The following is a 24,257-nucleotide window of genomic DNA, read 5'->3' on the forward strand; positions in this document are numbered from 1 at the left end:
ATCTCAGTCCTTAAAGGTTGACAACTTATTTTGAAACTGACCCTTAGTTCTAGACTCCATGGGCAGGGGAGACATCCTCACAACAGCTACACTGTCAAGTCCCTGAAGACCTTTATATATTTCAATGAGATCACCTCCCATTCTTCAAAATTCTAGGGAATATAGGGCGAGTCTACTCAAACTCTCTTCATAGGACAATCCCCTCATCACAGGAATCAGTCCAGTGAACCTTTGCTGGACTCCTTCCAGGACAAGTATGCCCTTCCTTAGGCAAGGAGACCAAAACTGTACATTATACTCAAGGTATGATCTCACTAAGGCAGTTGATGGCAAACTCACATTTCTTTCATCACTGGCTGTAGTTAGAAAAGCAAATGGCTGGGACTTACCCAGGTTCCTGTGGTAATGTAACCTCACTTTTGCGTTGACCTAGTGACCTGCCAGTGGGCTCAGTGAGGGATGTCTAGACCTCAGGGCCTAGGTAGCTGAAGCCACAGCTGCCCAATGGCAAGGGCAACATTTATTCCCATCCCATCCCTAGTTGCAGTGACACCTAAGTGTCTTCTTAGTAGGACCACCTCAAGTTCAGTTAAGTGGTGTGGGTCTGGAGTCACAAGTAGACCCACACTTAGACTAAGTAAGGACAGCAGGTTTTTCAACAAGCTGTAAAAGTTGGAACTTTAGGATTGAAAATACTAGGTTTCTGGAAAATACTCAGTCAGTGGACAGGACTATATTCTAAATTATACTTCGAGGTGTTGTGGTTAATCCCTACCAAAGACCTTGTGTAAGGAGATAAACACAATCTTTGATGCTTGATTTTCTGTTATGTACATAGAACAACATCTTTTATCATAAGAAGAAACCAGATGTATTAGAAAGGGTGACTGACCCTAGAGTAAAAAGGATTCACCAGAAAGCCTGTTGGCGAGCCACTCTCTGAGCATCTGCCAGTTCCTTATAGTTAAAGTATTTGCGTATCTGAGATCGCATTAACATTGCAACAATATTATTGGTACAAAGTGGTTTAGCATTGCACATCCTCTGTAGTTGTAGTGTTAATACAGATTCAGTGATCAGCTTGATTCCAGGACAAGGCAGGGTACAATTCCTCGGAGGAAGGATTCCAGGAACGTCTAAACAGCAGGATAAACGGAATCATTAGCCCGTTCCGCTGCTGAATTTTCAAGGTCCTGGCTACCAACCGCAGTCTTATCCTAACTTTAGGGCTCAGCTGAATGAAGAAGTAATCATCACACTCGTCCTCAATTTGGAAAATTGGGGCAAAGAGGACTGGTTTTGGGTTCATGCCTGTGTCACAGGTGCTGCCACATGTGAGGGAGTATCTGTTTAAGTAAATACTGTTGTTCTTGTCTGAATAGTTAAATGAAATATGGTATTAAATTTGCAAACCAGCTTTCCATTTGAAGGCCTCTAAAGTTCCTGATTCAAGCACAATTTTTTCAACATACTAAATGAGTGATTATCTGGGCACAGCAGCGCCTGTAAAACTGGAAACAAGAAATGAATTCAAGGGGAAATTTCAAGATAACAAGTAGTTGATGTAAAAACTCTGAATAAGTCACAATAATAATCCATGTCTTGGAAGTGCAAAAGGAGGCAAAACTGATAACAGCTTCAGATAGTATGTCTGCCTAAACAGATTAGGAAGGGAATGAAGACAAAAGAGAGACAGGAAGCTAGACTCCACGTTCCAGATCACAAAATGAGTGTTGGGATGGTAAAACCATTTGCCCCAGATTGACTCACCCTTCCATCCTTCTCTCACCCCATTCCCCATCAGAGCACTCAACTGTCATTTAAATTAATGCAACTACACCCACATTGCAAGTGTCCACCACTCATTGTGCAAACATGTTTCCTGACTTTTTAACCAATTTGTATCTATTTTTTTTTCATGCTAATGTGAATAGGGCCCAAGATTCACTAATTTAACTGTTTAATATGTCATGTATTCGTATAAGGTCACCTCCCAGTGGCCTCCTTAAACTATGTTCACCTCCTGATACTAGGGACCAGTCTCATGACTCTCTTTATACTAGAGATTGGAATGTTTCTCTCATATATTTATAACTAAAACCACTCTGACCAGAGCACTCCACAGCTTTAACATGGAATTCTTTATACGCCACTGATTGAAAAATATATTGTTGATTATGGCAGTGCCTATTGCCAAATGCAAGTTGCTGGTGGTTTCCCCACTATCTCCAGCACAGATGAGCAGCCTCTGGGAAGAATGCACACTGTCAGTGTCAGATGAGGACCTCAACTAGCTTCCAATTACAGGCTTACAGGGTTGTTGCAGGGCAGAAGGAGGCCATTCGGCCTATCGTCTCTGCACCTGCTCTCCAAATAAGCATTTCATCTAGTGCCATTCTCCCGCCTTCTCCCCTTAACCCTGCACATTGTTTCTTTTCAGTTAAACATCTAATTCCTTCCTGAGTGCTTCCACCACATTTCCAGGCAGTGCAATACAGACCCGAACCACTCAGTGCGTGAAAAAGTTTTTTCTCATATCGCTTTTGCTTCTTTTGCCAATTATTTTAAATCTGTGCCCTCTCGTTCTCAATCCTTTCACAATGGGAACACTTTCCCCCTGTATACTCTGTCCAGGTCCCTCATTAGTTTGAATACTTCTATCAAATATCCTCTTTGTCTTCTTTTCTCCAAGCAAAACAGCCCCAATTTCTCCAATCCATCTTCATAACTGAAGGTTCTCATCCTTGGAACCATTCTCGTAAACCTCTTCTGCACTCTCTCCAATGCCTTCACATCTTCCCTAAAATGTGGTGCCCAGAACTGTATGTAATACTCCAGCTGAGGTTTAACTAACATCTTATACAATTTCAACATAACCTCCTTGCTCTTGTACTCTATGCCCCTATTAATAAAGCTCAGGATACTGTATGCTTTATTAACCACGCTCTCAACCTGCCCTGCCACTTTTAATGACTTATTTACATATACACCCAGGTCCTTTTGCTCCTGCACCCACTTTAGAAGTAGTACCCTTTATTTTATATTGTCTTTCCATGTTCTTCCTACCTAAATGTAGCACCTCACATTTCTCCACATTGAACTTCATCTGCCATCTATCCGCCCATTCCACCAAATTGTCTAAGTCCTTTTGAAATTCTACTGTCCTCCTCACAGTTTACAGTGCTTCCAAGCTTTGTATCGTACACATATTTTGAAATTATGCCCTGTACACTAAGGTCTAGATCATTAATAGAAATCAGGAAAAACAAGGGTCCTAATATCGACCCCTGAAGAACTTCACTACAAACCTTCCTCTGGCCTGAGGAACATCCATTAACCACTATTCTCTGTTTCTTGTTACTCAGCCAATTTTGTATCCATGTTGCTACTGTTCATTTTATTCCATGAGCTATAACTTTTCTCATAAGTCTGTTTTGTGACACTTTATCAAATGCCTATTGGAAGACCACGTTCACCACATCAACAGCGATGTCCTCATCAACTCTTTCTGTTACCTCTTCGAAAAACTCCAGCAAGTTAGTTAAACACGATTTTCCCTAAAGAAATCCATGCTGGATTTCCTTAATTAACCCACATTTGTCCATGTGACTATTAATTCTGTCCCGAATTATAGTTTCTAGAAGTTTCTCCACCACCAAAATTGAACTGATTGGTCTATAATTGCTGGGCTTATCCTTATAACCTTTTTTGAACAAGGGTGTAATGTTTACAATTCTCTAGTCCCCCGGCACCAGCCCTGAGTCTAAGGGAGACCGAAAAATTATGGCCAGTGTCTCAACAATTTCCCCTCTCACCTCCCTCAGTATCCTTGGATGTATCTTAACTGGTCCCAGTGCTTTGTCAACTTTAAGTACATACAGCCTATCCTTATCAATTTTAAACCCTTCTAGTGACTGAATTTCCTCCTCTTTCACCATGGCCTGGGTAGCATCTGCTTCCTTGATAAAGACAGATGTAAAGTGCTCATTTAATACCTCAGCCATGCCCCCTGCCTCCATGTGTAAATCCCTTTTCTGGTCCCTAATTGGCTCTATTCCTCCCTTATTTATATGTCTATTGAAGACTTTGGGATTCCCTTTTATGTTAGCTGCCAGTCTCTTTTCATTCTCCCTCTTTGCTTCTCTAATTTGCTTTTTCACCTTCCCTTGAAACCTTCTGTATTCAGCCTTGTTCTCGATTGTATTTTTTACCTGACACATATACCGTGTGGCATGTAGCCTGGAGGAGCTCAGCTCCATCAACACTCAAGAACCCTAACAACATCTAGCACAAAGCAGCCGACTTGAGCAACATTCAATCCACCACTTTAAACATTCACTCCCTCCGCCATTGGTGCACAGTGGCTCAAGTGTGTACCATCTACAAGATGCAGTGCAGCAACTCATTGAGGCTCCTTCAACAGCATCTTCCAAACCCCTGACCTCTACCACCTAGAAGAGCAAGGGCAGCAGACACATTGGAATGCCACCACCTTCAAGTTCCCATCCCCCCTGATTTGGAACTCTATCGCCATTTCTTCACTGTCGTTGGGCCAAAATCCTGGAACTCCTTCCCTAACAGCACTGTGGGTGTGCCTACACCACAAGGACTGCAGCAGTTCAAAAAGATGGCTCACCACCACCTTCTCAAGGGCAATTAGGGATGAGCAACAAATACTGGCCTTGCCAGTGATGTTCCCTTATCAAGAACAAATAAAATAAATAAAGAATGATCACTTGTGGAGGTAGGCCTGCAATGGAACCACTTCAGGAGAGATGCACAGGTGCTAACACACTTAGGTTTCTTTCATCCTCACTTTGTGCTGGTTCAACATAACTCATGGATTACAAATATTGTCCATTTCAACATGTAGCAATTTGCACTGTTTCCTCCCAGCTCAGTTCTTTCCTTTGGACTCTTTCATATTGTGTCGCTTACAAATTCCAGCCCTGTTTTAAGTCAGCATAGCTCAATGATAGCATTTTCAAATCTGTGCTATAAGTGTCCAGATTCAAACCTCATGTGACCACGAGACCTAAGTTGATCCTTCAGTGCAGTACAGGGAGATTAGAGTCATTGGCCAGAATATAGTTGTTGGTGTGCGGGGGTGGGCCTGACACGGCGACGCACAAAATGATGCGCGATGAGGTTGGGCGCGCGTCCCGATGTCATCGCGTGTCATTTAGATATTTCATTCGGCGGGCACATGCCGGAGGCAGCTGCGTGTCTGCCGAGCTGTCAAAGGTCTATTAAGGCCATTAGGAAAGTAATTCAGCTAATTAACAGCGCTGCCCATCCAACTTTAAGGTTGGCGGCAGGTGAAGAGCCCAAGTGACCTTCACGTTTGTTTTAGGAAACCTCATCCACAGGCGGGACGAGGTTTCCTGAAGGTTTAATAAAATCAATAAATAAATTTTGCTAAATCGACAAACATGTCCCAGCTTATGTGACACTGGCAAGCCCCAACTCTCCCTCCTCCCTCCCACCCCCACAGATAGCACTGAGCGCTACAGAACGCCTTTTATGCTGGGCGGGCCTTAATTGGTCCGCCACATAAAATGGCGGCGCGCAGCCAATCCTGGACGGCGATTGGCTCCACGCGCACCCCCGCCTGGCCCGATGGACATAGGCAAGTTTCTAGCCAGTGAATCATTACAGCACAGGAGGCCATTCAGCCCAGCAACTCCATGCCCGCTCTCTGTAAAGTGATCCATTCAATCCCATATCCCCATAGCCCTGCAAGTTTATTTCCCTCAAGTCCCCATTCAATTTCCTTATGAAATCATTGTGCAGCCTTTTACATCAGCTGTTATAATGATGCTCTGTCTGCTTGTTCAGATGGATGTAGAGAATCCAATGGCACTTTACCCAGTAAAACATAGAATTTTCCTTGGTGTCCTAGCCAATATTAATCCCTCAAGTAATACCACCAAAACTGACTAACTAATTATTTATCTCTCTTGCTGTGCGTAATGTCTGTACCGTGCACAAATCAACTGCAGAGTTTGTTTACACAATACAGACACCATTCATCCTCCAGCACCTTCAAGGACACTGGGATCGATACGCTGACTATAATATTCAACAAGGGCACCAGGCAAACCATTAGCCCTTCATATTAACTCTTCATTAAAGGAGAGGTCACCAACAAAGGAAGACAAAAGCTTCAGGAGAAGGAGGAACTTGGAGATAGACGTCGGCACACTATTTTTCCAGACATTTGGGGCAACTAATTGTCTCCAAAAAATTGCACTCTATAATTTTACAGCTTGGCCTTTTCCTCAGGAGCTTTTTCGGTGCTATTTGCTCTCCCATCATTGTTACTTTGAGTTTTATTTTTTATGCGAGGTCAGCACAGGTGTACACTGGTAAAGATTAGAGAGTTTGAAAGGCTGAGGAAAGCAGAGAATAAAGCAATGCAGCCTATTTCTAAGAGTTGGTGATGTCTGAATCTGGATCAACAAACTGTATTGTTTCAACCAATTCACATTTACATTACTAACCTCCTGTCAGGATCCACACAATCTACACTGTGAATGAGTTAATCCCAATTTGCCAATTATCAGAAAAAGCAGACACCTAAACTAAGAACAATCATAGGTAGCTGCACTTAAACATTGAAACTCTTTCGAGTTATCAACAGTCACAGATTGCAACTCTTTCGAGTACAATCACAGTTCTTGGTTTCCGGGAGTGGGACATGAACCCACAACCCTCTGATTCAAAGGCGAGGGTGCTATGAACTGAGCCAAGGTGCAAATAATTAGTTAATGGGGTCAATTATGAAATAAATAAGAGGTTAAAAAGGAAATTCAGTTATGTCACAATAATTAAGTATTAACTTGCTAATTATAAATTTGCAGTTGAGAGATTATATAAATTGGTGAAATTAATTTAGGATTAGACTTCTTAAATAGTTTTAAATGGTCAGTCTATTGAATTGATTAAAGTCTATCTTTGATTTGTTCATGGGATGTGAGCACACTGGCAAGGCCAGCATTTATCACCTACCCCTAATTGCCCTTGAGGAGGTGTTGGTGAGCGACCGACTTGAACTGCTACAAACCATACAGTGTCGGTGTACCTGCACACTTGTAGATAGCAACATTTCCAGAATTTGGTAAGCCTCATCCTTATGAGCTGACTTGAATGAACTAGTTGCCTTGCCTTTCTCTTGGGAGATAATGCTAGCCTCCTCACAGGACAGAGTGATAAACCTCTCTCTGTAGCAGTGTCAACCATTCTTACTGGGTCCTCGTCTCCTGGAACAATTCATATCCTGCACTATTTAGCTACCCTTGGTTATAGCTTGCTGGTTTAAATCTCACCTCCCGTGGTCTCAGGGAAATTTGTACTAAGTGACACACTGATGGTTACCTACTACCTTAACTTCCGTAACTTTCTCTGTAGGAGATGCACAGACAGATACTAAACATAAAACTCCCACGTCGCTTACAGCATTACTAACATAACTAACTAGGGCTAAACCAAGAACTAAGGACTGAAAACTGAAGACTAGAAATTCAAAAATATCTATCCTTAATTTAAATAGGGACCCAGTAACTCTGTTGACAACTTTGAGTGGCACATGGTTCAGCCTTTTTGATGTTAATCAAAAATCCCTCTTGGTACCTTTGATGATGACCAACTCCATGAAGCACTGACACTGGAACATGCCAAGTTGTTTATTAACTCCCTAGATTCTCAGGTTCTTGCTAACAAAGTCCTGATAGGGAAGCACACCTTTAAATCCCATTTAACAAGCCAACTGTCAACCTGTGGTCCTGATGGTTTGTTCTCTACTTCGGATAAAGTAAGCTTCATTTGTAAAAGCCTTTATGCTTTCACGATCTTCATTCCACTCATTTCCCTGCATTCAATCTGATGACTGATTCCATTTTAGGGGCACATTTAAGGCAATTCTTAGATAATTTCTGCATATCTCTGTGTACTGAATGCTCAGTGGAGATTGGAGCATCTCTTCTCGAGTGTCACAGGGATCAGTGCTGGGACCAGAATGATTTACAATATATATTAATGACTTGGACGAGGGAAATGAATGTACTATCGACAAGTTTGTGGATGACACAAAAATAAGTGGGAAGGCAAGTGGTGAGGATGACACCAAGAGTCTACATAGCGATATAGACAGGTTAAGTGAATGGGCAAAAATGTGGCAGATGGAATATGATGTGGGAAAATGTGAGGTTATGAACTTTGGCAGGAAGAATAGAGGAGCTGAATATTATTTAAATGCAGAAAGACTGAAGAAAGCTGCAGCACAGAGGGATTTGGGGGTCCTCATGCATGAATCCCAAAAAGCTAACACAAGTTCAGCAGGTAAGGTAAATGGAATGTTGCCTTTATTTCATGACCAGAGGACATTATCTCAGGGTAAGGGGGTGCCCATTTAAAACAGAGATGAGGGGGAATTTCTTCTCTCAGAGGGTAGTCGATCTGTGGAATTCTTTACTTCAGAGGGCTGTAAAGGATGGGTCGTTAAATATATTCAAGGCTGAGATAGACAGAATTTTAATCATTAAGGGAATCAAGGGTTATGGGGAAAAGGCAGGAAAATGGAGTTGAGGATTATCGGATCAGCCATGATCTCATTGAATGGCGGAGCAGACTCGATGGACTGAATGGCCTACTTCTGCTCCTACGTCTTATGGAGGTTGGGGAAGAGGACTGGGAGGGAAGTTTGGAACATCGAAACAGTGCAGTACAGAAGGAAGCTATTTGGCATACCAAGTCTATGTAAACCCTATGTAGAGCAACCCTGTCAGTCTCAATCCCCACCCTATCCAGCATGGGTCAGCCTTGGCTACTCCAGCACACCACGTAATATGCAGGCTAAAATAAAAACAGCATGAACCAAAACCTGAAAGGAAGCCAACTGCGAGCTATCTCCCCTCAGGAACAGCATTGCGATTATGTGAGAATGAAGAAAAGGAAACATAGAAAATAAAAACTAACATGAGGAAAACATTCCTTATGACGTAATGAATGGGGACCAATAAGTACAGGGTGTTCTCAAAGTCCTGATGCAACTTTAAACTGTAATAACTTTGGATTTATATATTACAGAAGCAAACTGCAAAATACGAAAGCGTGAAGTTTTAACACAATTGAGCTCAAATTTCTAGGCTTCAGCATAAGCACCATGTTTTGTGATTAGTCGTTCAATTTGATTTTTCAATGATTTACTTCATCTTCTCCTGTCACCATTTTCAATCAGTTTCATTAATTAACATAACAAGAACATTAACACCATTAACAGTTCAAAGGTTATGAAATATGTTACCATATGCTGTTTACAGGTTGCTTCTATCATGTGCACATCCAAAGTTCTTGAAGTATAATGCTACACAAGGACAGACTCTGTACAACATAAAAGGGGGGATCTGTTGGAAGGGAACTCTTGCTCAGACACTGGTTCATTTCAGATACAAGTGTTACATAGCCAAGAGCAACTCAACAAATAGAATTTTTAATCTCAGTGTGACTGCTTCCATTAAGAGGTCTCTGCTAACTTCCTCAATGGCTCAGTGACTGGATGAACACTGTAGCGTGCGGCTAGAGATCAGAAAGGACCCAGATTCAAAGGGGAGGGACATGATGAGTGTCACAACTAATTGCAGTGTCCCTGGTAAGAAGAAAGAAGCAAGTCCTCAAGGGATCCCGCTCAGAGTCACTAGCTCCATGAATCGCAGGCATTAAAAAAAGTAAAACTAAACAGTACTTAATGTATTGACATTTAACCAGAGGAGTGCGTAAATGCTGTTGAATCTGGGTTGAAACTCCACATAAATCATTTCTCGTAACACTTCCAGCCTTCAGTCTAGGTTGGATTCAAACCAAAGATGAAATGGTAAGTTGCATCACAAACTACTACCAGCTGTCAGTGTTGGAGGGCTCTCAGCTACAGTTGACCCATACCACAGCTGACCACTGGCTTTGATGCAGCAAGAGCTGTCAAATCAGCACCTTCTCCCACTGTCGCTCAAATTGATGAGCAGCAACCAAAAACGTGTCAAAAAATTAACGAGAATCACAAAAACTGTAATGCTAACAATGGTCAGTTGTTTTTAATGAAAACATTGAACAATTTTAATTACAAGTGGAGTTGCACTATCTCCTGCACTCTCAAAGCCATTTTATCTGGGAGATGTGTGAGCAGATGGATGTGTGAGCAGACGGATGTGTGAGCAAGCTCACCTATGCCGGCTGAACAAGACTTCTATCAGTGACAGGCTCAGTAAACTATATGTTGTTTCCCTGATTGCAGCACTGACTGGATTATACAATTGATTCCATTGTTGGAAAAAGCAGCAAGATGTTTTTTTTACATATATAGGAGCAGAATATTTGAGGAAAACAAGGCGAAAGTAATGGAATGCCTACATGTATCTTCTGTGCTATTTATCCAGCTTGTGAAGGCATTTACCAGCAGCACCCCTCTAGTACTTGCCCAAAATGACCTTTTTTCATGTTTGACTCTAGACAGTGAATAACAGCAGACTATTCAACTAATGAAGCATCACAGCCAAGTCTTGTTTTCTCCTCAATGGACATGCACACAATGCATTTTTCCAGCAATGACCATTAGATTGCAGGAACTCTGGCTGATTTTGCCCTCCCAGCTCAAGAGATTTGTTCTCAAGTGTAATGCCCCAACCATTCCCAATTGTGTTCTCCCTATTTTTTGCTAACAGTTTTATTCCTGATCTTGGCAAAAGAGAAAACTCGATACCTTGTGCATTGCCTCTGCCAACTGTCTTCACGGAAGAGTGAATTAACTGCAAATCATCATCTTTGGTATCCCAAGAGGCTGTTGTCACTTCAGGCTGCTCAGTTGGCTGGGTGGTTGGCGAGCTGCCATCCTCGAATGGGTTCCACCACCACGATCTCGCTGGGTGGCAGAGGCCGCAGAGCATCAAGAAACCCAAGAGACTGAAGGAGGAAGGAGGCATTGCAGGGTCGAGGCTCCCTCTAGAGAGGATTTGAAACTGGAACGGTACTGCTTTTTTGAAGAAGCTTGTGCAGGGTCGCTCAGATGACTCAGTGTCAGCCTTCACGAAATGCTAGCTGGGAATTTGCTCTGAAGTCTGCAACAAGCTCAAATGCGCCTCTCAAACATTTTGTTATCGTCCCCAAGTCCTGATAACATGTCAAGGATGACTGTCTGGCTCAGTCCCAACAACACCACAGAAGTTTGTTCTGTTTAAGAAGCTAGTTGTCAGTGTGCAGTCATTGAGGATGTAAGACCATGAATTCACTCCTACCACATTAGTTTTTTTAATTTATCTTTACTTATATAATCCACTTAATAGGATGAGAAACATTGGAAGGTGAATATTTACATTTCAATAATAGATTGAGGTTTAAAATCACATTACTTGCTATAAACTTTATTATTTTCTTAAAGGACGATTAATTATTCTTCCTACTTTCCTGCCTTAGTACTCATTGTGACAAAGTACTAAGTTAAAACCTAAATAAAAATTGAGTTCTTTTCAAACCAATTCTTCATTTAAAAATATTTGACAAGTTGCAGGAGTCAAACGAGTATAGTTATAAATTCTAATCACTGCCCTGCAGGTAATCCAGTCCCTCAGTCACATAAAATGTGTAGTGGTGATGTGTTCCTCTTCACTCAGGGAGTCTAAGTTGCTGTGGCAACATGCACTTTTGCATGCTGTAGTCTGGAGCCATGGATCGTGATGGTAGAGGCTCCAACTCTTGTTCCATCACATGGCTGACCAGGAATCTCTCCCACTCTTACCACCTGCCACTGGTGCGTGTTGGATGGTTTCATATGTTGGTGCTCAACTTATTTGGCTGCGTTACAAATGCACCTTCATTGGTCATCAAGCCTTGGGGTGCAACTCGAACCCAGTGCTTCTGGCTTAGAGGCAGGGAGACCATCAATTGTGTCACAAGACCCTCTCATCAAACATGTACTGAGACTGAATCCCACCAATGCTTGACCTTCAAGTCTTTGCAGCCTTGTGTAAGAAAACCAAGGTCTCTGAATAGGATTTCTCCAGCCTGACACTATGAGGTGTGATGAAAGCATTCCACTGGAAACGTCAACCGATGTCAGCTGTGGCTCTGTTGGTAACACGCTGGCCACTACAAGGCTTGAGCACAAAAGTCAATGCTAACACTCCATGGGAGTATTGCATTGTTGAAGGTGCTATCTTTTGGATGAGATGTTAAACTGAGGCTCCATCTCTCTGCTTGGGTGGATGTAAAAGATCCCATGGCACTATTTCAAAGAAGAGCAGGAATTTAATCCCTCAATCAACATCACAAAAGCAGATTACCTGGTCATTATCACATTGCTGTTTGTGGGAGCTTGCTGTGGTAAATTGGCTGCCGCATTTCTTACATTACAACAGTGATTGCTTTTTTTCAAAAAGTACTTCATTGACTGTAAAGCGCCATGAGTTGTTCGGTGGTTGTGAAAGGTGTTATATAAATGAAAGTCTTTCTTGTAACCTATTTTTTTCATTTAGATGCTTCGTAACCTGTTTTGCAATTAAAGCATTTTCTGTCCTTAATTTAATTCAGGTAATGTTCTGATTGCTAATTAGGTGTGATGCCCACTCATACGCTCATAAACTAGATTTTGATACGAGCAATTTGATTGTGAAGACATATTTATTGGCCATAAAGATGCAATGAAAATAAAGATTGAAAGATTGCAAGCATGGAACAAAATGAAAGCAAATAACAGTAATAGCTTAGAAGCTTCAAGCTACAGAATCCTAGTGTGATGCAGAGTTGCTTTTGTATAGTTGTTCACCAGAGAATTCAATGAGCAAAGATCAGGAATTATTCCAACTTCCTGAGGGCCATGGCTTGGGGAGCATTGGGGGTTTATCCCAAAAATCAGTACAACCAGCTAACAATTGTGCTACACAAATACGCCCAGTAATACCTCAATGGTGGAGTTATTTTTTCGTTCGCCAGATGTGGGCTTCACTGGCAGTTAGTGGAATTTAAATTCAATGAATAAATCTGGGATTGAAAGCTAGGCTCAGTCATGGTGAGCTTGGCCATTTCAGGGGGCAGCTAAGAGTCAACCCCATTGCTGTGGGTCTGGAGTCACATGTAGACCAGACCAGGTAAAGACGGCAGATTTCCTTCCCTTAAAGGACATTAGTGAACCAGATGAGTTTTTACAATAATCAGTGACTGAGACTAGCTTTCAATTCCAGATTTATTAATTGAATTTAAATTCCACTAACTGCCATGGTGGGTTTTGATTCCCATGACATTAGCTGGGGCTGCTAGCTTACTATTACATTGATATTACCACTACACCATCATCTTCCTGTTAGTCTGCTTGGATCTAATCAATATAGAGCGAGGCCATTCAGCCCTTATGCCTGTGCTGGCTCATTGACAGAGCTAGCCGATTGGTCCTACAGCTGTGCTCTTTCCCCAGCCCTGTAATTATTTTCCCTTTCTAGTATTTATCCATTTCCCTTTTGAAAATTACTATTGAATCTGTTCCCTTTCAGACAGTGTATCCAGATCACAACAACTCACTGCGTAAAGAAACGTTGCCTTGTTGCCTTTCATTCTTTTGCCAATCGCCTTAAATCTGTACCCTCTGGTTACCAGTGGATCTGCCAGTGGAAACAGTTTCTCCTTTTTCACTGATATCAAAATGCTTCATGATTTTGGACACCCCTATCAAATCCCCTCTTAACCTTCTCTGCTCTAAGGAGAACAAACCCAACCGCTCCAGTCTCTCCACACAGCTGAAGTCCCTCATCCATGGTTGTGTCGGACAGCTGAGTTTCAATATACCTCAAAGGAAAATCTAAGTTAGAAAGATGCAGATTGACAAAGGATTAAGTACGCAAGTAAGAAATAATTGAATAATTGCGGTGAAGCATCATCAGCTCCAATTCAAACAACAATGTCTTTGAAATTATGCACGCGAGGTTTTACATGAGAAAAAAATGCAATCTCATATTTGATCTAACTTGTGAAACCTTTGTTATACACATAATTGATTCACTAAGTTCCACCTTCCTGCCTACCCACATATCACTGTCCTAATCTCTACCACAAAAGTGATTCCGAGGTCAAACTTGGATTGGATAAATTCCCACTTACACCAGATCACCAGGCCTCTCACCTGGCATAGCAACCAATTCCGACCACAAACTCTAGTCTCCTGATGAGATCTGTAATTCACTTTGAGAGTGTGACCGTTTTACTTGTTTGCTTCTGGGATGTGGGGTGGTGCTGGTAAGACCACATCTACCATTCGTCCCTAGATGTCATGAGGAGATGCTGAGAGCCTTCTCCTTGAACCCCTGCGATTCTTACAACAGGTGGTGTTCCCAGAATAGTGTTAGGCAGTAAGTTGCAGGATGTTGACATTGTGATGGTGAAGGAACAAGTTTTCAAGTTAGTGTGACCTGGGCACAATTTTGAGTTTGGTAGGCAGGTGTGGTCGGCGTGCTGGGGGGGGGGCGTGGCCTGAAAACAGGCCGATCTTAACCGCGATTTCAGGCTGGTGGGCCAATTCGGGAAGGGCCGAGCAGGCGCTGGGGCCTGTCAGCTGCCAGGCCCAATGGTGACCCGGCGGCTGGTTTAAAAATGGCCCAGGCATCCCCTGGAAGGCTGCCAGTGAAGAAGACATCTTTGGTGTTGGCAACAGGAAATTATGGCTTCCGAGGCAGCTGCAGACGCCAGGCGGAAGGGCAGGTCAGGTGGGCACTCGGCAATCCCCAACCCTAGGGTTTTCTGATGAGTGCCTCGTGATCCTCCTGGATGAGGTGGCTTCCAGGAGGGACACCCTTGTCCCCAAGGATGGGAGATGGAGGCCACTGCACCTTACAAAAAGAGCTTGGGGGGAGGTGGCAGTGCTGGTCAGCAGCCTTGATGTTGTGCGGCGCACCTGGGTCCAGTGCCACAAGAGGTTTAACAACCTCCTGTGCTCAGGAAAGGTGAATAACATGTTGGCAAGGATCAATGTGTTGAAGTGTTAAGGTCTGGCCGTCACCCCGTGGAGCCCAGGAATGTTAGAGTCTGAGTGCCAAGTGTCAATGACACCGGAGTTGGCCAAGGGGGTGAGCCCTGGCTGCTTGGCCTGAGTGCCTTGCGGCTCGAGGGCCACAACTCAGATGTGCCCTGTGAGGTGTTCCTCAGGTGGGGTTGGCCAGGCTGCAATGGTGCTGCAGGTAGAGAGGGGAATGATCTATGCTCCTCTGTTCTTTCAGGAGAAGACGAGCCATGACAACATTGAAAGGTCACAGACTGGTGAAGGCCCCCAAAACCTCCTAATCCTCATGCAGTATGAGCAGGGCATCGTGGAACTGGAAAGGCACCTCGGTCAACCAGCCGCGGAGAGGCTGGGGTGTCAGACGAAGGTAAGAGTGCAGTGCACAGGGGTGAGAGTTTCAGATGCTGCAAACATTCTGTGCAGTCTCATCATTGATGGGAACCTCAAAACTGGATTCCCCATTGATCATTGAAAGACGATGGCACCATGATGCAGATCTCCATGGTCTCACCAGGGTGCCTGGCATGCACAGTGACAGTGTGATGACTTAAACTAATGACATGTCCTTCTTCTCCCTTAGGTTTGCCACCATGCAACCAATCGCAAGACCTCGAAGAGGCACCCCTGACGCCAGATTTCTCAGCAACCCATCAAGGTGTCAGTGGCCACTATAAGTCACATAATCTCATTAAAATGTTGTCTTCTTCACGAGGGATTTAAACTCTCGACTTTTGAAGATTGAGCCTCTGAATTCCCTCAAACGCCACTCCAACTTGGACTGCCTCAGTGACTGCTCACCTCCCAAGGGTTCAATCTCTTCTTCTGAGACTGCGTTCCATAAGATTCACAAAGCTGCACATCTGCTGCTAGTTGCTGGCACACATTCAACTCTTTCTCAGGCCTCTAACCTCACTAAGCTGTCACTGCACCTCCAAACTCAAGTCTCCTGGCTGCACTGAGCTATAAATGGTTCCCAGGACTTCTGAGCCCGAACCACCTGCAGCCTGTTAAAAGCTCCTAGGGCATTTCTGTGAACTGAAAACCACACGAGGTCCAAGCTGCAACCAACAGCTCCAGCTAATTAAGCCCACCTGTTGTTTAACGATCTTACCTTTCTGGCTGTTAACCCCTTAAGCCAACTTGGCCCTAACCTTTTAAGCGTAATAGACTCCAAGCTGCTTTTGTTGCATCTATCCCATTTTTTACAGTTAAACTTTAATCTTCCCAGAACTAAACATCACCTCTAAAATATTAACATGAACCATGAACTAGATATTCGGCGCAGGGAGCAATTTGGGTGCCAACAATGGTGGTAAGGCCAAAAATCTTTGCCTGTTTCGGGGTGAAGCAGGAAGCAGCACCAACACCATTGTTAGTGTAACGACTGAAGTAGAGGTGAGGGAAGGCCTCTTTAGGATTGTAGCTAAGAACATTCCACCTTTCCTACAGAAACAAGTCATGCCTGAGCCCCCTGCAGCCTTCCATTGTCACACGCACGGGAATCGTCTGCTGGAAGTGAGTGCAGAGGGTGCTTCAAGTGAGAAAAAGGTTCAGCTAGGCAGAGGAAGGCAATGGTGAGGCCCATTGTGTCCATGTCAGCCGACAAGGAGCCAACCAGACTAATCCCAATTTCCAGCTCTTGGTCTGTAGCTCTGTCAGCTATGGCACTTCAAGTGTATATTGAGTTACTTTTTAAAATGTTATGAGGTTTTCTGCCTTTACCACCATTCCAGGCAGAGATTTCCAGACCCCCACTAGGTCACTTATCCCCAGATTGTTCAAGGGAGAAGTGCAGAGCCTGGAAACTGCTGTTGGGAGGGAGATGGAGGGTCTGTCAGGTGCAGGGTGAAAAGACAACAACTGTGGCTAGAGAATCTGAATTAATCAAAAGCAGGAAAGGACATCAGTTGAGCCCCAGATGCAGCTGAAGGGGAAAATGGACAAAGGGACTGGGGGGAGATGAGGAACAGGCTGTTGCTGGGTGAAGAAAAGGACAAGAGGAAACCAGGTCAGACCTGGAACTGCCTGTCTGTGAATTCACGCACTGACCCTTTGATCCTGCCAAGGTTGGTGGGGCCAGAAGGATGTCTTCGGGGGGGTGGGGGCAGCTCAGGTGTTGGCCATAATAGTGAGGCCAAGGGTCTGAGGGGGAGGTCTTGTGGTGCTGGGGTTAGCGCCCCTACCTCTGAGCCAGAAGCTCTGGGTGCAGGTCCCACTCCAGGACTTGATGACCACAGAAGTTCATAACATGGTCAAAATTGTTCATTGTTAACCTGCAAATCCTTCCAATGCATCTTTGGTTAACGGTAGGAGTGGGCCAGTCTCCTGGCCAGCCATGCTTGATGAGGAGTAGCACCCCTCAAGCTATAGCCTCTGGCTTCAGACCAGCGACCTGTTCCAGGAAAAAGCAAGCTACAAAAAAAGCTTTTTCCTCTGCATCTCTAGACTTGGGAAACTTCTAAGTCTGAGGGTGTCTCAATATCCCCTATTTATACTCTTTGGAGGTTAAACAATTCGCAAATTAACAAATCAAATTAAAGTGATAGCCCCTTAAAGGGGAACTGTAACAAAAGACAAAAATATTAAAGGGAACTTATCAAATCAAATTAAAATGTCATTTTGGGGGCTAATGATGAACTCCAGTTTCCATGGTGCCTGCCAGATGCTGAAGGCCTTGCGCTTGCCAGTGGACACCACACGTTCCCCCTCCAAGGGCACTTGGCCGTGAACATAGCTGCCGGAGAGGGGCAGACAATTGGGCCAAACGACCTCCTCGACCAACCTGCCTGGACCTGTTGATGATCAACTTGGCCAGGCCCAGGAGCAGGATTACAAAGAGGTCCCTCTTCCCTGTCCGCCACCCCCCTCTGCACTGGGTGGCCAAAGATCAGGAACGTGCAGCTGGAGTGCAGAAAATTCCCTATCTGTATGCTCTTTTAAGAGAACTAATGACCGATAAAATAAACTAATAAAAGGGGTAACAGCCGCTGATAGGGCACTGTAACAGAAATAAAACTTTAAAAGTAAACTTAGCTAACTAAATGAAAAAGGTGCTCCCAGGGCTGTCAATCCACTCCATCTCCCGCAGTGCCCACTGGTCACTGAAGGCCTCCAATGTGCCAGTGGACACCGCGTACTCCTTCCCCAGGGCCAGCCAGCCACGGAAAAGGGGCCAGATGACCTCCTCGACCGCCTGTTTCCTGAACCTGTTAATGGCTGACTTGGCCAGGCCCAGGAACAGGCCAACAAGGAGGACCTCCTCCCTGCCAGCCCCCTCCACACCAGGTGGCCAAAGATCAAGAACACGGGGCTGAAATGCAGTCAAAACCTAAGGGCCATCCCCTATTTATATGCGCTTTTATGAATAACCAATAAACAATTAAAACAAACTAATTGAAGCAGGCGACAACCCCTGATGAGGCTCTGTAACTAAAACAAAACGTCAATGGAAACTTAACTAATAAAACCAAAGTATCATTCCCAGGGCTGATGATGCACGTCAGCCCCCGAGGTTCCCATTGGTGGTGGAAGACCTCTAGTGTACCAGTGAATACCGCTCGCTCCCTCTCCAGGGCCAACTGGCCACCAGCACAGCCGCAGAAGAGGGGCAGACAGTCAGGTCGGATGACCCCCTCGACTGCCCACTGACTAGACCTCAATCTGGCCAGGCCCTCCTCACCTCCCCCCCTTTGCGGTGGGTGGACAAAGGTCAGGAGTGTGGGGCTGAAGTGCAACCAAAAGTTGAGGAGCCGCCTCTATTTATATACTTTTGAGAAAACAAAAAATTCAATAAATTAAACAAATAAATCAAAGGGGAGCAAAACTAAATGATGGGCAAAAACAAAACCTCAAAGTAAACTTACAAGATGAAATCAAAGTGTCATTTCTGGGTTGGGTGGGGTTGATGATGCACCCAGCACCCTCGATGCCCACTAATTGTTAACGGTGGGCACCACATATTCCCCCTCCAGGGCCACTTGGCCGTGAACATAGCCGTGGTAGAGGGGCAGGCAGTCAGGCCAGACGACCGTCTTGACTACCCGCTGCTTGGGCCTGTTGATGGCCACCTTGGCCAGGCCAGGAAGCAGGCTTATGGAGGAGGTCCTCCCCCCTGCCCTCGGGGGCCAAAGGTCAGGATCATGGGGCTGAAGTTCAACCAAAAGTTGAGGGACAGCCCCTATTTATATGTGCTTAATAATACTTAATTAAAAAATGCCTTTCACCTGTGTATCCTAACAATAAAATTAACATACCATTAACACCACCAACACCCCTTTATAGACTTTACAGGTATAAGTATTTAAATCTTTGCAATTCCAATCACAGGTTAAACATCATCAGCCTTTGAATCCAGGAGGAGACACACACACGCCTGAGTGAGAGTGTTCCAGTGCACTGGTTGTGGAAAGGACTTTAAACCCTTATGTTTTGCGTGGTCTCATTGCTTCAATTTCTTAGAAATAGGCTTAAGCAATCAGGCTGCCAGGACAGTCTTGTTTCTGGATCTTAGGAAAGAGGGTAGGAATAGGTCGTGTGGGTTTGGTGAGGAACAAGGACGGTGACCTCCAGCAGGGATAAGAATAATAACAGTATGGGAAATAACAATAACAACTTATATTTGTATGGCACCTTCAATAGAATGAAATATTCCAAGGCACTTCACAGGAGCATTATAAAACAAAGTATGACACCGAGCCACATAAGGAGATATTAGGTCAGAAGGCCAGAAGCTTGGTCAAAGAGGTAGGTTTTAAGGAGTGTCATAAAGGAGGAAAGCGAGGTAGAGAGGCAGAGAGAGGGAATTCCAGAGCTTGGAACTAAGGCAACTGAGGGTGCAGCTGCAAATGGCAGAGGAATTAAAATGTGGGACAAACAAGAGGCCAGATTCAGGGGAGTGCAGATATCTCCAAGGATTGTGGGGCTGGAAGAGATGATAGAGATAGGGAGTGGGCAAGGGCATGGAAGGATTTGAAAACAAGGTTGAGAATTTTAAAATCAAGACATTAGCTTGACCACGTGCCAATATAGATCAGGGAACACAAGGGCGTTGGGGAAACAGGACTTGCTGTGAGTTAAGATATGGGCAGCAGAGTTTTGCATTAACCCAATTTTACGGAGGGTAGAATAGGAGAGAACAGACAGGAGTGCTTTGTAACAGTCAAGTCTAGATGTAATGAGGGCACGAATGAGTGTTTCAGAGACAGGGGTGGAGTCGGTCGATGTTACGGGGGTGGAAATAAGGAGTCTTAGGAATGGCACGAATATGAGGTTGTAAGCTCAACTTGGGATCAGCTGTATTACAAGGTTGCAAACCAACTCGTTCACAATGTTGCCAGGGAGAGGGATGGAGTCGGTGGCGAGGGAACAAAAATTGAAGTGGGGGCTATAAACAATGGCTTCTCTCTTCCCAATCTTTAATTGGAAGAAATTTCTGCTCATCCAGTACTGGGCATCAGATAAGCAGTCTGATAATGTAACCATAGTGGAGGAGACGAGAGAGGGGGTGGTGAGGTAGAGCTGGGTGTCATCAGCATACATGTGAAAACTAACACTGTGCCTTTGGATGATGTCACTGAAGGGCAGCATGTAGATGAGAAAAAGGAGTGGGGAAGCCAAGGATAAATCCTTGGGGGACACTAGAGATAATGGTGCAGGTGCAGGAAGAGAAGCCTTTGCAAGTGATTCTCTAGCTACGATAAGATAGGTAAGAATGGAACCAGATGTGAGCAGTCCCACCCAGCTGGATGACTGTGGAGGGGCACTGGAGGATGATGATGTAGCCATGTCAAAGACAAAGATGGTGTGATCCATGTCATGTCAAAGACTGCAGATAGATCGAGAAGGACGAGGGGGGAAAGTTTACGTTTATCACTTCACACGGTGTTATTTGCAACTTTGATGAGAGCTGTTTTGGCAGAAACAGTAGTTTAGTAGAAATAGGATAAAGGTTCATGAGGCCTTAAGGGGAGATAGAAGAGAAACTAGGGAAAGATGCAAGTTCAGGGCTAGAGCAGGGGGGTACATTAAGGGAAGCTTGGTCAGGTGGGCTAGCGGAAGAAGGGAAGCGGATCAGATTGTCTCGATCTTCTTGATAAAAAGCCCATGATCTCCTCTTACTTGTTGTTGGTGGTGAGATTGGAGGGGACGCAGGAGAGGGGTTTAAGAAAATGAAAATAATAATTTGATCTTCAGTTGTGGATAAAAATAAAGGCTTGCATTTATATGGTGCCAACCATGACCACCAGACATTTCAAAGCACTTTACAGCCAATTAAGTGCTTTCGAAGTGTAGTCACTATTGTCAACGTAGGAAATGTGGAGCCAATTTGTGCACAGCAAACTCCCACAAATGTGATAATGACCAGATAATCTGTTCTTTTTTCTTGATTCAAGGATAAACATTGGCCAGGACACCAGGGTTAACTCCCTTGCACTTTTTCAAAATAGTCTCAAGAGCTCTTTTACGTTCACCAGACAGGCGGGGTCTCAGTTAAACATCTCATCCAAAAGACAGCACCTCCAACAGTGCAGCACCCCCTCAGTACTATAGTAGAGTGTCAGTTTTGATTTTTGTGAAGTCCCCAAGTGAGACATGAAACCTCAACCTTCCAACACAGAGGTAGGCGTGCTACCAACTGAGCCACATACTGCTGTGGGCCAGAGGGTGAAGAGAAGAGTTGTCTAAAAATTGGCACTTAGCTTCATTAAGCTAAAGTTCCTTCTGTCCTATCACATTAACATCTTTGTAATAATGTTAAGTTTGGAAATTAGAGCTACAAGTGCAGAGGGTAAATTAGAAGGGAAGAAGAGAAACAGATTGTTAATATCAGTGTCAGTTCTCGATGGAAGGATCAAGAGCAGGTAAGAAGCCAAAGGAAAATGTCCAGCTGGATAAGGAAGACTGGACACAGGAAAAATAAATCAGATTCAGTAGGAGTTGGGATAGGGTGGCTGGAGTATGACCCCCGACTGAAAAACCAGGCACAGAGGTAGAGGAAGAGGTCAGCATCTTTATCAGGAATAAAATGTTCAAATGTTCTGTTTTCTACAATATCCCAAGAGAAGGTAAAATTCTTGTTCAGCTGAGTAATATCTAAAGAAAATGATCCAAAGAGAAAGTAGCTTTGTGCGTTTAGAATGGAGAGTGGATAAGAAATGGGAAAGAGAAATATTTGTATAACATATCACTGACCTGATGGAATTGGGGGTTTATCTTCTGATGTTGGGGTTGTGACACTTCCAGTTAAGGATGAAACAGAGCTGAGAGATTCAAGTTCCACTTTCTCTTCATCACCTTCACTTCCCAAATCATGATCACTATCTCCTTTGCTATAATCAGGTCGGAGGTGCATGGAGGTTTCTAACATCCCAGGGATGCGCTGGGTAGTTTTTGTCACAGAGCTAGGGAAGAATGCAGTAGGTTTAGTAACTCTACTCACTTTCCCCATAGTTGATGCAATTTCTGCAGGCTGAGTTGTCACAATTTCTGCAGGCTGAGTTGTCACAATTTCTGCAGGCTGAGTTGTCACAATTTCTGCAGGCTGAGTTGTCGCAATTTCTGCAGGCTGAGTTGTCGCAATTTCTGCAGGCTGAGTTGTCGCTGCAGGCTGAATTGTCGCAATTTCTGCAGGCTGAATTGTCGCTGCAGGCTGAATTGTCGCAATTTCTGCAGGCTGAATTGTCGCAATTTCTGCAGGCTGAATTGTCGCAATTTCTGCAGGCTGAATTGTCGCAATTTCTGCAGGCTGAATTGTCGCAATTTCTGCAGGCTGAATTGTCGCAATTTCTGCAGGTTGAGTTGTCGCAATTTCTGCAGGCTGAGTTGTCGCAATTTCTGCAGGTTCAGTTGTCGCAATTTCTGCAGGTTCAGTTGTCGCAATTTCTGCAGGTTCAGTTGTCGCAATTTCTGCAGGTTCAGTTGTCGCAATTTCTGCAGGTTCAGTTGTCGCAATTTCTGCAGGTTCAGTTGTCGCAATTTCTGCAGGTTCAGTTGTCGCAATTTCTGCAGGTTCAGTTGTCGCAATTTCTGCAGGTTCAGTTGTCGCAATTTCTGCAGGTTCAGTTGTCGCAATTTCTGCAGGTTCAGTTGTCGCAATTTCTGCAGGTTCAGTTGTCGCAATTTCTGCAGGTTCAGTTGTCGCAATTTCTGCAGGTTCAGCTGTCGCAATTTCTGCAGGTTCAGCTGTCGCAATTTCTGCAGGTTCAGCTGTCGCAATTTCTGCAGGTTCAGCTGTCGCAATTTCTGCAGGTTCAGCTGTCGCAATTTCTGCAGGTTCAGCTGTCGCAATTTCTGCAGGTTCAGTTGTCGCAATTTCTGCAGGTTCAGCTGTCGCAATTTCTGCAGGTTCAGCTGTCGCAATTTCTGCAGGTTCAGCTGTCGCAATTTCTGCACGCTGCATTGTCGCAATTTCTGCAGGTTCAGCTGTCGCAATTTCTGCAGGTTCAGCTGTCGCAATTTCTGCAGGTTCAGCTGTCGCAATTTCTGCAGGTTCAGCTGTCGCAATTTCTGCAGGTTCAGCTGTCGCAATTTCTGCAGGTTCAGCTGTCGCAATTTCTGCACGCTGCATTGTCGCAATTTCTGCAGGTTCAGCTGTCGCAATTTCTGCAGGTTCAGCTGTCGCAATTTCTGCAGGTTCAGTTGTCGCAATTTCTGCAGGTTCAGTTGTCGCAATTTCTGCAGGTTCAGTTGTCGCAATTTCTGCAGGTTCAGTTGTCGCAATTTCTGCAGGTTCAGTTGTCGCAATTTCTGCAGGTTCAGTTGTCACAATTTCTGCAGGTTCAGTTGTCGCAATTTCTGCACGCTGCATTGTCGCAATTTCTGCACGCTGCATTGTCACAATTTCCGCAGGTTGAGTTGTCGCAATTTCTGCAGGTTGAGTTGTCGCAATTTCTGTAGGCTGAACTGTTGTAGTTTCTACCTTTTTCTCACCCGTAAAAATATTCCACCATTGGGCGCTTCCATGAGACAGCAAAGCACACAGCACGAGAAAATTCAAGGCTTTTGAGAACTCCAGAGCCATTTCTAAATTTTAAATGATGGTTGAGAAATAGACAAGAAAGGTCCAGACTACTGATTCAGTCTCCTCTTCACATACATATTCCTATATCCAGGGTGGGAGGGATATCGGGGTGGAGGGGGTGGTGGTTGTTGGGGGGCCGGGGGGGAGACCTTGTTGCGAGACTTCTGTCCTGTCAGAATTTTGGTTCAAAATGAGTTACCAGTTTGT

General features: G+C 44.3%; 1 protein-coding gene across 1 annotated transcript in view; it reads right to left on the reverse strand.

Moving 5' to 3' along the window:
• The window catches only part of LOC144667688 (uncharacterized), a 106,751-nt gene extending 82,701 nt beyond the window's left edge, over window positions 1–24,050 (reverse strand). Inside the window, exon 1 of the mRNA XM_078529141.1 lies at window positions 22,223–24,050. Coding sequence (XP_078385267.1) covers window positions 22,223–24,050 — 1,828 coding nt within the window. The remainder of the gene's footprint in view (window positions 1–22,222) is intronic.
• Between the last annotated feature and the right edge of the window lie 207 nt (window positions 24,051–24,257).

The sequence above is a fragment of the Cetorhinus maximus genome, chromosome 25, assembly GCF_964194155.1.
Source record: "Cetorhinus maximus chromosome 25, sCetMax3.hap1.1, whole genome shotgun sequence".
Lineage (NCBI taxonomy): Eukaryota > Metazoa > Chordata > Chondrichthyes > Lamniformes > Cetorhinidae > Cetorhinus > Cetorhinus maximus.